Below are 14,350 nucleotides of genomic sequence, written 5' to 3'. Positions count from 1 at the left end.
CAAAACTATGGGCCACGCCAAATGCGTACTGACTATCTGTGAACACATTCACTCTCTTTCCCTCAGCTAAAACACATGCTCTCGTTAGAGCTATTAATTCTGCAGCTTGGGCAGAATTCTGACTCACTCTTGCAGTCTCTACAATCGTCTTCAAAGTCGTCACCGCGTAAGCAGCAGTCACATCACCATTCTCCAATTTAAAACATGACCCGTCCACATACAGCGTACCATCCGGATCGGGTAACGGAGTATCTTTCAGGTCAATGCGTCCTTTTGTCTCTTCCTCCGTTTTAAAATAGCAGTCATGTGGCTCAGAATCACTCGACTCTTGATCAGTCGGCAACAGCGTTGCTGGATTCAATACATTACACCTTTTGATCTGAATATGACTCGCTAGTAGTGTCAGTTCGTAACCAGATAATCTCGCACTGGTAAGGTGTTGTGTCTTCGTTCGGTTCATGAGTGTATCCACCGCATGAGGAACCATGACCACTAGCATGTTGTTCATCACCAAACCAGCAGATTGCCGAATGGAAGCCGCAGCTGCCGCTGTAGCCCTCAAACAACTAGGCAACGCTCTGGCTACCGGATCTAATGTTGATGAGAAATACGCACAAGGGCGTTGTTTATCACCAAACTTCTGTGTCAGGACACTCAACGCGCAACCTTCTCTCTCGTGAACGTAGAGCGTGAATGGTTTACTGTAATCAGGTGTACCCAATACAGGAGCTGAACACAATGCTTTTCGTAACTCAGAAAAACTCTCCTGACATTCATCAGACCATGGTACCGGACTCGGAACATTTTTCCCAGTCAAAGCTACCAATGGTTTCGCTAAAAGAGAAAAATTTGGAATCCACTGCCTACAGTAAGAGGTAATACCTAAAAAGGCACGTACTTCTCTCTGTGTGCGTGGAACACTCATTTGCGTAATTGCTTTTATTCTTTCTGGGGTCAACTTCCTTCCCTCCTTTGACAAGAGATGACCTAGGTAGGTCACTTCTTGGCAGCAGTATTGCATCTTGGAAGGTGATACTTTGTGATTCAAATCAGACAAATGATGTAACAATGATACTGTAGCTGCTTTGCAAGTTTCCTTGTCATCGGCAGCCACTAAAAGATCATCTACGTACTGTACTAGGGTAGAACCTGGAGGAAGGACAAAAGAATCTAGCTGATTTTTTAATGCTTGACTGTAAATAGATGGACTCTCACAGTAGCCTTGCGGAGCGCGTTTAAATCTGAAGCTTCGACCTCCTAGACAGAAGCCAAAAATATCCCTGCTTTCCTCGGCTATCTGAATGCTGAAAAAGGCATTCTTCAAGTCGATGACTGAGAACCAATTGGCTGTAGCAGGAATCAATGTTAACAAGGCAGTAATGTCTGGAACCACAGGAAACTGCGGAACCACAATCTTATTAACTTCTCTAAGGTCTATGACAAACCTATATACTGGAGGCTTCGTAGGATCAGTTCGTTTCAGAATTGGCAATACAGGACTATTACAAACATTTCCTCGAGTTTCTTCAACCACACATTTCTTAATCAAATCTTGCACAATCAATAAAAGTGCACGTTCTCCTTCACTCGATATTTTATATTGGGGAATTCTGGGAAATTTTACATTTGTTTTCAAAGTTACTACATACGGTGGTATTTCCAAAAGGCCTACATCATTAGGACCAGTCGCCCAAAGAGAATTAGGGAGTGAGCGCAGCTCTGGCGGGAGTGCGTCCATTGACAAGTACATCGGAGAAGTGAGTCTTTTACCCAAAGTAAGCTGTACTCCTTCCGGAGAACAGTACAATGTCGCATATAGTCGTTTTAACAAATCTAAACCAAGCAGATTTTCATTACAACCTGTCGTCAAAATCAAGGGTGCTTTCAATTGGCATGGTCCAACAGAAATAGACAAAGGATTAGATATCGGGTTGTAAACAGGGGCGCCTGAAAAACCTACGGAAACATTTGTTGAGCCAGACAAAGGTGCGCCAGGGAGTTTCGCATGAATGATAGAACTTTTTGCGGCACCAGTATCCAACAGAAACGGTTCGACTACACCTGATGTTGCTACTGCGACATAAGGCCCACTCTGATCCACTGGAACTGATACTACTCCCTCTCTCTGTCCATGGCTGTCCTAGTACCCATTTTGCTGGAATCCCTCATCAACTTCACAATAATCCTCAACAAGATATTGCTGAGATCTATTCTGTTGAGCTGACTGTACGTTTCGTTGATCAAAGTGATTAGAGGGACGATCATTCGTTTGCGGAGCCATAGCACCTCGCCCTCGACCTCTAGAATTCTGCGCAAAACCACCACGACCTCTCTGAGCTGCTGCTGCATTATTTTGCGCTAAAATCGGACATTCATTCTTGTAGTGACCCTCTTTCTTACAGTACGCACACTGATTCCACTGATATTGAGGCCTGGTTGAACTATAATCTGTCCTTTGATACGAATTCTGTTGCATATTAGTCTGGTTCGTGCGAGGCGGATACGCCTGCTGTAAAAGAACTTTAGTCTTTAAATCTTTCGTTTTCTTCTCTGATTTCTCCTTTTCCTCTTTATCCCTATTTTCGTAGTACTGCGCAGTCGCAAGTATTTGCGCTGTTGTAGATACAGCCCACGCACTTTCTGAATCCTTTAATTTATTGCATAATTCAGGTAACAAATTATGCACAAATTTATCGACAAACAATCTCTGTCCTCCTTCAGTGCTCATATCCTGACCACTATGGTCTACAAAAGTCTCTTCGAACCTCGTGAAGAAGTCGGAGACACTTTCATCTTTCTTTTGCTTGCATGCGGATAATTTATCCCAATTAACACGTAACGCAGGCATCAGAGTCTTCATTAAGTCAATTATTCTACCTGGAAGATTAGCAATTAGGGGTTCGGGTTTCGCACCACCCGTTTGCTGACCATCCGCTGCAGTGATAGCTGCCCAATCACCACCTAAGGCTGCTTGATGATCCTCTCTACGAATTTTAGCCCACACTGGTTGTGGAACTACATTGCCAAATAGCATGTCAATGTCTGCCAAATTCATTATACAAGCTTCAACTGTCTGTGTCAATTCCTTGTAATATCCGGCCGGATTCTTACGCGGATCTGGTAAGGCCTGTTTCACTGCTAACACTTCAGCTCGCTTCCATGGAATGTGTATCCACACTCGTTGGAACTGTGCTGGAGCAGCCGCAATACCTGCATTATCATCACGTTGTATTGCTTCGCGCCAGATTGGAGGAACCTCCCTCATAGGATATTGGCGTACTAGCTTCATTTTACCTTTCTCTAAATCTCTCGGTGAACGAAGTGATGGATCATTCCTAAAACTCAAAATAAGTTCCATCGCTTCTTTTATATTATCACCCACTATCATTCCTGCAGCAAACTCTTTTTGCACCTTAATTAAATCCTCCAAGTCTGATTCAACATCATCTTCCTCTATTTCCTCACGTAACAACGAGCACATCTCATCAAAGACGTATCGTTGTGTTGGTTCTTTCCACTGCATAAACGTATCTAATACATCTCTCGTATTATATCTTCTAACTTTGGTAATCCATCTGAGAGCCGTGGAATCTAAAACTCCCCGTTCTTCAGTACTTGGTAGCTGACTACGTCTCTGAACTGAATCAGAAGTAGGAGTCTTAATTAAGGATTTATATAAAGGAGACAGAATATTAGCAACAGAATCAGTTATTTTTCGACGTACAGAAAGTGGAGTTAATACACTTGCAGACGTAGAGAACACAGTAGAGGTAGGAACAGATTGCGAAGCAGTAGGAGTATCGATGAAAATAGTTTGTGAAGTAGTAGGTGTAAGCGAGACAGATACAGGTATAGAAGTCGGCAACCCAGGAAGAGGAGGAGCCGTAGGAACATTCACATTAACCACAGGAGGTACAGGAACTAGATTCTGAGGAACAAGAACACCAGGTTGTCCAGCAACCGGCAATTGAACATTCGGTACAAGTTGAGCCGTAGCACCTTGTGCGTACGGTGGAGGTGAACGTAACAGATAGGACAACAGAGGATCGTTTTCGGGATCCTCCAGTATCTTAGCTGTTTTCGATGGCAAGGCAGGGTAGCACTTGTCAATCGCTAAATTATGCTCTCTAATTGCTACATCTATAGCCTTTTCGCACTCATTATCTTGCAGTTGTTTAGTTGCTTGCTCTAGAGTTAACTCTTCTTGCTCTTTTTGTTCTTTCTTCAACCTTTTCATTTCTCTCTGTTTAGATTCTTTTCGCCAGTAACGGAAAGAATCAAACATTGCCGGCCGGGCTTTCTTACTAAACAATTTCGCTTCTAAATTATCAAGGATCTCGGGTTCAAAACTACCATGTAGTGGCCAACTAAGGACACCATCCTTCTTACAATAACGGACCCATATCTCATTATAGGATATAGGACCCACTCCAAATTTGCAATATAGGTCATAAAGGGGAGTCCCAATTGGAGGAACCAGACAAGAATCCTCCAATCGTGAGTCATTGTTGCAACCAAAACAAGACAACATTTTCCGACTTACCATTTTCAGTCTGGAACACAAAACAAACAAAACACAGAACAAATATGTGCACTTGAACCAAGAACTTAGGCCTACCAAAACCAAAGTAATGTATCGATACCCAAACTGAACCAAATAGATTATCGTAACCAGAACAACCAGTGATAATCTTACGAAACCAAACCAAACCAAGAACCGATCAAGGATTTTTAACAATCCTCACAAAGTAACCAGCTAGCTATCACTAAATACTTAACTGAGGCACTGAAGACGTCACCAAGGAGAAACCCGTCACGTTTCGCTGTACTAAGGCTGCACCTCGGGTCCAAGACAGGGCGACGGTCAAGGCAACGGCCCACTGCAGCCGTCCTGAACGGGAACCCTCGTGGAAGAGAACTTCAGGGCCACTTTTGCGATATGCCGGGATCGATGAAGTGGGGCGCCTCCCTCAGGAATCTTCACACGAAGCTTCTCGAACTCTTCGGGCTTTTGGACCGGTACCGAGTGACGTCGCCCCACGTTGGGCGCCAATTGGAGTTCTGGACTTTTTGGTTCCGTCCAGAGGTGTCAGGGAACAACACCCAAAGACCCCGGAGTTCCACCTGCCTTGGTGCGCAAATGAACAGAAACACGGGCTTCTCGATGGTGGCGTCAAAGACCAAAGGTTTATTACTGCAGGGACACAGAAATCACAGAATCTACACACGGGCAGAGACTAGGAGACTGTTCGATTTGTACATTGAGGGTTGCTCCTTATATACCAAAAATTGTGCTTTAGGCAAATATTTCACATGTCAGTACATTCCCAAACCTTTGTGTCTTAAACAATAAATATTTGGCGTTACACAGGAACTGTCGATAATATCTGATGCCAAACATCACGAAGAGGGGTTCCCACTAGTCCATCACAATCCCTTGTCAATATCGCATTCAAGAGCCGGACCGCCTCATCGTAAAGTTCGTTACCTCCCCCTAATAAAGGCCCAGAAGGAAAGGAGCAGAGCCAGGTGCAGAAGATAGAAAAACGGGATAAGAGATGTTTGTGGGTTGTAAATGGGCAAGGCTACCGGCTTCGGCCGCCTAATCATGATCGGGACAATGGACAGGAAAACCAGTTCAGGTGGGCTGGCCTCGGGCAGAGGAGGCAGCCTTTGTTGAGTCATGCAGCTTCAGCGTGATCTGGTTTAAGGTGTCCATGTCATGTAAGAGGTGAATCTCCGGCTAAGGCTACGTGTCCTTAATCAAAGTGGAGTGAATGAAGTGATCAGAGGCTATTGCATATGTGAGGGCAAGGAAACACAAAATGGCGGCCATGATCTAAGATGGATGCCATGGGTAGATCAGAAATGTGTTCATAACAGGAGTGCTCTTGCTCGTTTCGTAGCGAAAACACCAGGATATGCTAAATGGATCATTTGCGGTTCGCTGATACTAATATTATGTATTTCCGACAAACTTGAAAACACGGGTTCAAATCGTCACGGAACCTCAAAACCGGAGGTGCAACACAACATTCTGAACACTCCGTTCAACGGTGAATCACTGTTCGGAGCAACAGTGGACGACAAGCTCTCACAGCTCAAAAAAGATAATGATACCGCAAGATCCATGGGGGCCTTGCAATTCAGAGGAGCGAAGAGAGGGACCCCGTCACGGAGACCTCATGGGAGAGGGGGGAACCAGCCGGGAACGTTGCATCAGTCCTTCCAACATTCCCACCAAAGCGACACCCATACACAACATGGCCAGCACAAACAGCAGTGGCAATACCAACATAGGGGCCAGTCCTTTCGCGGGAGGGCGAGTGGACGTGGAAACACCAGGAGGGGTGGACAGCAAACCACCTCCAAGTGACTCGGCCACATTGACAGTGCCCACCCTGCAAAAAACTCCAAGGGTGGAGCACAAAAACAAAAAACAGGAGTCGCACGCACCGAAACACCACGAGCACGTAACACCAGTGGAAGGAAGATTAAAACTCTTCCTCCAGGAGTGGAGAAAGATTACAACAGACAAATGGATCATCAACACAATACAGTACGGGTACTGCATAGAGTTAGAAAAAACACCACCAAGCAGAAGACCAAAGAAAAGAGCATTAGGGAAAAAGGAACTAGAGCTTCTTCAAAGGGAAGCAGAGGAAATGCTACTAAAGGAGGCTATCAAGCCTGTACCTCCCATGGAAAGGAACAAGGGGGTGTACTCTACGTACTTCCTAGTACCCAAGGTAGACGAAACACTGAGACCCATCCTGGACCTAAGGTTCCTCAACAAATTCATAAAGACACAAAAATTCAAAATGACATCCCTGCAAGAAGTACTCCCACAGATTCAAAAAGGGGACTTCTTGGTCACCATAGACCTAAAGGATGCCTACCTTCACATCCCAATGAACAGATGGCACAAGCATCTGCTACGATTCGCAATCCACTCAGACCACTATCAATTCACGGCATTGGCCTTCGGGCTAAAATCAGCACCAAGGGAGTTCACAAAGTGTCTGGCAGCAGTCGCAGCACACTTAAGAAGGGAGGGGATACATGTATACCCTTACCTAGACGATTGGCTCATAAAGGCAAAGTCATACAACACGTGCAAACAGCACGCTCAAATTGTGACAGTCACACTAATCGGCCTAGGGTTCTCCATTCACTGGAAGAAATCTTCGATAAACCCACAACAGGTCAAGATATTTCTGGGGGCACAAATCAACACCGTTCAGGGGAAGGTGTTCCCCAGCGAGAAGAGAACGACGGCACTGTTGAAGGAGGCGCGCCTCTACCAGAAGGGGCAAGCTCTGACAGTGAGGACGGTGAGCAAGATGATGGGCATGGTGGCATCATGCATCCACATAATACCAAATGTCCGACTACACATGAGACCACTCCAGGAGTGGCTATAGGACCAATGGTCACAAGCGACGGGGTGTTGGGAGGACCTAGTGGTTGTAACGCACACAGTGCAAGAGGAGATATCATGGTGGAACAAAGGAAACATAACAAAAGAGAAACTTCTAACACCACCAACACCAACAGTGACCATCACCACGGACGCATCCCAAAAGGGATGGGGAGCACACATGGAAAAACTACGTGTGAGGGGCTTGTGGACACAAACAGACCGTTCTCCTAGCTTTGGAAGCCTTCCAGACAAAGTTGTACAATCAAACTGTGCTAATCCAGACGGACAACACTACAGCGATGTTCTACATAAACAAACAGGGAGGAACACAATCCGCACCGCTGTCGGAGCTAGCGCAGGAAATATGGAAATGGGCGGTACCCTTGAAAATAGATCTACTGGCGATACATCTGCCAGGAAAAGACAACGTGGAAGCGGACTGGCTCAGCAGACAGACATCGGCCTCGCACGAATGGGAGCTAAATGCACAAGAAACAAAGAAGCTGTTCGACAGGTGGGGAACACCGTCAATAGACCTGTTTGCAACTCACCTGAATTCAAAATGCCAACACTTCGCATCGAGGGAACCAGGGAAATGGTCGCTGGGGAATGCCCTATGGATAAGCTGGTCAAAGACATTTGCCTACGCTTTTCCCCCCGATTCCCCTGATGCACAAGGTACTCACCAAGTGCAGGACAAGCAACATGACCCTGATACTGGTAGCACCCCAGTGGGCCAGGCAGACATGGTACTCGCAGATTATGGAAATGACACAGAGTGCACCACACAAATTTGGGAGGAGGAAAGACATACTCTCCATGAAAAACGGAGAGGTGTTGCATCCAGAGCCAGAAAGTCTCAGCCTAGCAGCCTGGCTCCTGAGGACATAGAGTTCGCACACCTAAAGCTACCTGAGAGCACCCTGAGGGTACTTCGAGAGGCAAGAAGACCAAGCACACGAAAGTGCTACATGGCCAAATGGAAGAGGTTCACATTATGGTGCAGAAAGGAGGGTCTGCACAACAAGATGACAAGAGACTCTACAGTCCTTAAGCACCTCACGCACCTGCTCGAGACCAACCTGAGCTCATCATCGCTAAGGGTACACCTAGCAGCCATTGTCGCCTACACTAGAGGGGAGACCGGCAAAAGCTTCTTTACTTATATGATTGTCATTTTAATAGCAGCTTGCCAGCAGAGAGTATTTCAGGCGAGTTATACAGCGAATCTTGCCAGACGCGTTTCAGGACAGTTCATCCTTTCATCAGTGGCTTGGAAAGGCAGTGGAAAAAGCGTTTCTTGGCGCGTGACTACTTAGTTCAAAATTCGCTGTATAACTCGCCTGAAATACTCTCTGCTGGCAAGCTGCTATTAAAATGAATTGAGCTTCACTTGCTGTCCCAGGAGGTTTCTTCCGAAAACGGGCACTGCTTCGAATTAATTATTGATGGCCTGGCTCCAGGTCGTGGAAGGAGCCCACTACTCCGGTGGGTCCGTGTCAGTGCTTAAAGAGGTGCTGTGTGAACGGAATGGACTCGGCTGGCTTCGATGCAGTAAGAAGCTAGTTACAGCTCAGATGGCAACTGTAAAGCGGGGCAGAGAGTTTCAAGACAGAGGGCATGAATATTTATGGACATTGAGACTTTGGGAAACGCACCCACGAAGGTTGAAATTCGCGCTGACTACATCTCCCAGGATGCCGAGTGGCTACGCCCATCAGGGCGGGAGTAAGTTGAACTAAATAGTCACGTGCCAAGAAACGCTTTTTCCACTGCCTTTCCAAGTCACTGATGAAAGGATGAACTGTCCTGAAACGTGTCTGGCAAGATTCGCTGTATAACTCGCCTGAAAAACTCTCTGCTGGCAAGCTGCTATTAAAATGAATTGAGCTTCACTTGCTGTCCCAGGAGGTTTCTTCTGAAAACGGGCACTGCTTCGAATTAATTATTGACGGCCTGGCTCCAGGTCGTGGAAGGAGCCCACTACTCCGGTGGGTCCGTGTCAGTGCTTAAAGAGGTGCTGTGTGAACGGAATGGACTCGGCTGGCTACGATGCAGTAAGAAGCTGGTTACAGCTAAGAAGGCAACTGTAAAGCGGGGCAGAGAGTTTCAAGACAGAGGGCATGAATATTTATGGACATTGAGACTTTGGGAAACGCACCCACGAAGGTTGAAATACGCGCTGACTACATCTCCCAGGATGCCGAGTGGCTACGCCCATCAGGGCGGGAGTGAGTTGAACTAAATAGTCACGCGCCAAGAAACGCTTTTTCCACTGCCTTTCCAAGCCACTGATGAAAGGATGAACTGTCCTGAAACGCGTCTGGCAAGATTCGCTGTATAACTCGCCTGAAATACTCTCTGCTGGCAAGCTGCTATTAAAATGAATTGAGCTTCACTTGCTGTCCCAGGAGGTTTCTTCCGAAAACGGGCACTGCTTCGAATTAATTATTGACGGCCTGGCTCCAGGTCGTGGAAGGAGCCCACTACTCCGGTGGGTCCGTGTCAGTGCTTAAAGAGGTGCTGTGTGAACGGAATGGACTCGGCTGGCTTCGATGCAGTAAGAAGCTAGTTACAGCTCAGATGGCAACTGTAAAGCAGGGCAGAGAGTTTCAAGACAGAGGGCATGAATATTTATGGACATTGAGACTTTGGGAAACGCACCCACGAAGGTTGAAATACGCGCTGACTACATCTCCCAGGATGCCGAGTGGCTATGCCCATCAGGGCGGGAGTAAGTTGAACTAAATAGTCACGCGCCAAGAAACGCTTTTTCCACTGCCTTTTGCAAGCCACTGATGAAAGGATGAACTGTCCTGAAACGCGTCTGGCAAGATTCGCTGTATAACTCGCCTGAAATACTCTCTGCTGGCAAGCTGCTATTAAAATGAATTGAGCTTCACTTGCTGTCCCAGGAGGTTTCTTCCGAAAACGGGCACTGCTTCGAATTAATTATTGACGGCCTGGCTCCAGGTCGTGGAAGGAGCCCACTACTCCGGTGGGTCCGTGTCAGTGCTTAAAGAGGTGCTGTGTGAACGGAATGGACTCTGCTGGCTTCGATGCAGTAAGAAGCTAGTTACAGCTCAGATGGCAACTGTAAAGCGGGGCAGAGAGTTTCAAGACAGAGGGCATGAATATTTATGGACATTGAGACTTTGGGAAACGCACCCACGAAGGTTGAAATACGCGCTGACTACATCTCCCAGGATGCCGAGTGGCTACGCCCATCAGGGCGGGAGTAAGTTGAACTAAATAGTCACGCGCCAAGAAACGCTTTTTCCACTGCCTTTCCAAGCCACTGATGAAAGGATGAACTGTCCTGAAACGCGTCTGGCAAGATTCGCTGTATAAATCTCCTGAAATACTCTCTGCTGGCAAGCTGCTATTAAAATGAATTGAGCTTCACTTGCTGTCCCAGGAGGTTTCTTCCGAAAACGGGCACTGCTTCGAATTAATTATTGACGGCCTGGCTCGAGGTCGTGGAAGGAGCCCACTACTCCGGTGGGTCCGTGTCAGTGCTTAAAGAGGTGCTGTGTGAACGGAATGGACTCGGCTGGCTTCGATGCAGTAAGAAGCTAGTTACAGCTCAGATGGCAACTGTAAAGCGGGGCAGAGAGTTTCAAGACAGAGGGCATGAATATTTATGGACATTGAGACTTTGGGAAACGCACCCACGAAGGTTGAAATACGCGCTGACTACATCTCCCAGGATGCCGAGTGGCTACGCCCATCAGGGCGGGAGTAAGTTGAACTAAATAGTCACGCGCCAAGAAACGCTTTTTCCACTGCCTTTCCAAGCCACTGATGAAAGGATGAACTGTCCTGAAACGCGTCTGGCAAGATTCGCTGTATAACTCGCCTGAAATACTCTCTGCTGGCAAGCTGCTATTAAAATGAATTGAGCTTCACTTGCTGTCCCAGGAGGTTTCTTCCGAAAACGGGCACTGCTTCGAATTAAAAAAAAAATATATATATATATATATATATATATATATAATAAAGACTTCATGGAACTACAAACAAAAAGTGTTAAAAGGTAAAGATATAAACATTGCCTTACAATTCGGAAACAGAACACTAACAGAAAAGAAAAAAGAATCTGAAGATGGCGCCCAAGGGTGGGAGTTTCCGCAGGAAGCATGCCGACGTCACAGGAAGGACACCAAAAGGTGGGACGTCGACGCCCATCTGGGCTACGAAAAAACAAAAAAAACAAAGAAAAGACTACGATTCCGGACCCAACCACTAGACCGCGGAATAATGCACAGCATAGTGAATCTAGAAAGATCTTCAAGCTGCAAAACTACACCGACAGGTAAGAAACTATTCGTCCTGACATACAACCCTGTGCATACAACATTTAACAGCTTCAATGGTTTTATCAGTGATGTAATTTGTTTGTCCTCTGCCATGAGTGAGTCCAAAAGCAATGGAATGGGGATAGTTACGTTTGCATTACTCACTATAACTGGTGAATTACAGTTCTGTTTAGATTTTGAATAGTCGCCATGCGCTCTAGGAAATGGAAAGTTTGGATCACTAATATATTTTGAGACATTTGGAAAATCAGCACAGGTATTGACATACGTGTGGTGTATTCTGATACTTTTTTCGCACCTTTTCTATCGACTTGTATACGTAGAATGGTTTGTGAATTGGGATGCATTTTACTGATGTACTAATGTACGAACTAGTTACATAAGTATGTATGTTCTCCAGATTCTCAAAAATCTCTTTCTCCTTAAACATTAATTGAGGCTTGAGGCAGTTTGCTGCACGCTATGAATGCATCTTTCGCAGTCAGAGGCCAGTAAACCTCAAACCCTGCTTTCGCTGTCCTAATCTAGAAACATTCTGTTAAAGGAGCCTGGGTCCCTTAAAGGACAGGTGCTTCCTTAAAAAATAAACGTCTTAAGATAGGACTCTTAACATACAACAAAAATATTCCAGCAAATGGCTTTTAGGGTACCTATAGCCACTTAGCATGCGTATAATTTGCTACGCCCTGGGTACCTTTAACAGCCAAAGAAATACTTTCGCAGTTTGTTTCAGCAATCCGGTCTCACTCACCAAATACTCAAAACTTGATGAACGTGATGCCATAATAATGTGTGTTACACAAACAACATTAGCAATAACCACTTCAATAATATTTATGTGTATGTTGATGTCCATAGGCATCTTAGACATGTTCTGCAGGTACATTTAATTAGTGCATTGTGTGTTTAGCCCAATACATTTTCTTCACAGGTTCCACTATTTTCAGCAAGTCCTGTTCAATGGCATTTGCAAATGAGGTTAACCAGAAAAAAGTAGATGTTATTGACTTGACAATAGATAGTTCTGAAGAAGAAGAGGAACCTCCTTTAAAAAAGAAGTGTGTATTCCCAGCAGAAACAAAGGAGAGCCAAACTAAAGGGTACGTTTTATGTTCATGCTAATTAGACTAACTGTTTTAAATGTTTAGGAAGACAAGTCACTAATATGTTTTTACAAAGACTGAAGTGTTTACTTTTGTATATAACTGAATGTTTTAATATTCATTATAAAAATATTAGAATATACTGTTAGTGAAGAAATACACATATGGTAGTTCCTTTATAAACTCACTTCCAGATATTTATAAAGAAGTTACTGAATTTGTTTAGCCTGTTTCTTATCAATCCCTATTTAATTTGCCAAGGAATAGAAAGTGCCACAAAGTAAAGAAATTGACTTTGAAATCCAGTTCTCCTCGAATGAAAGTTTATTGCGTAGTGAATGGAGCATGTGCCCTTAATACCGTCACTTGAATGTCCCCTTTTCTCTTTCCAATTCCTTTTAAATAAGTCTGTGAAGTCTTAGACATCATTCGGAAAGTTTGGCCTAAATGACATCAGACCATTAGTGTTTCTAATGCATGACTTAGATAATATTGTCTTTCTTTGCTAGAAGAGTTTTTTAACCATGATTACATCAGTGCTCTTCAATATTCCTCACAGGGAAATTGTAATGGGTCATGCTAGGGTTTAGGTTAAATTAGGTATACTTTAAGAGTTGTCCTGTTGTAGTTAAAATTATGGATATTACGTTTCATGGAATGGTGCCAATCTTGAATGGCCCAGCTAAGTATGTAGGGAGTGTAATATTTTAGATATTTGTCATAAAGTTAATCTTCCAGAGTTTTGCTGTTGTGATATGTGGATCTTTTTATGATTGCCTTCACTAAATGTACTAGTTCTTTTGAAGAAGGAAAAGGCTATAAATTGTTGTGTGTGAAAGGCATGTGATTTTGAAGGGGAGCTAAGATTTAACGGAGACACAGTGCAGTGCAGTGAGGGCATGATAGGGCTTATATGGAAGAACCGATTTGACCTGGTGATGAGGTTGTTGCCACATACACAGCATCAAGCATTAATGTTGGCATTTTAGGTAGTCCAGAAAATGGGGTTGTTTGAAGTCTAATCTGGACATTTACCTTTTTTAGTAGATCTCAACATGAGGAGATCCTTTGATGGATACAGCTAACTGCAGATTTCTCACATTAGAATGTTAGATGCCAGACTGGAACCAGAGCAATAGATTGAGGCCTTCAAAGAGGCCACACTGCAAATGTTTAAGTGCACTTTGGTCTTCCCTGGTTTGCCTTTGGGATCGACTGAACCGCTGGCGTCTCCAGTTAGGATACAACAGGCAGATCCCCCCCTGGCACCATCTGTCCCCTTAGGACTGGTTATCAGGTCTGTACTGACTCTAGAACAGTCTTCCGACTCGGGTATCCATGCTGCACTGGCACCATTATTGCTGGTGGATGATCGGATGCAGGCGTCCATGTGGATCCTGAACTGATGTCGTCTCGAGCTTGATTGATGTTGCATTATGAAATTGCTAAAGCTCAACCAGTTGTCAGTCAACTTGACTCCCAAGTCTGTGCCTGTATCTCCATTA

General features: G+C 44.9%; 1 protein-coding gene across 3 annotated transcripts in view; it reads left to right on the top strand.

Annotated features, from left to right (window-relative positions):
- Window positions 1–14,350, top strand: part of PIAS2 (protein inhibitor of activated STAT 2) — a 515,220-nt gene that overhangs the window by 369,617 nt on the left and 131,253 nt on the right. For all 3 annotated transcript variants that reach the window (XM_086960351.1, XM_086960352.1, XM_086960354.1), the window contains one exon: window positions 12,674–12,842. In XM_086960351.1, coding sequence (XP_086816477.1) covers window positions 12,674–12,842 — 169 coding nt within the window. The remainder of the gene's footprint in view (window positions 1–12,673; window positions 12,843–14,350) is intronic.

This window comes from Lissotriton vulgaris, chromosome 3_1, assembly GCF_964263255.1.
Source record: "Lissotriton vulgaris chromosome 3_1, aLisVul1.2, whole genome shotgun sequence".
NCBI classification, from domain to species: Eukaryota; Metazoa; Chordata; class Amphibia; order Caudata; family Salamandridae; genus Lissotriton; species Lissotriton vulgaris.
Note: the sequence above shows the minus strand (reverse complement) of the source record. Positions and strands in the feature narration are given on the sequence as shown.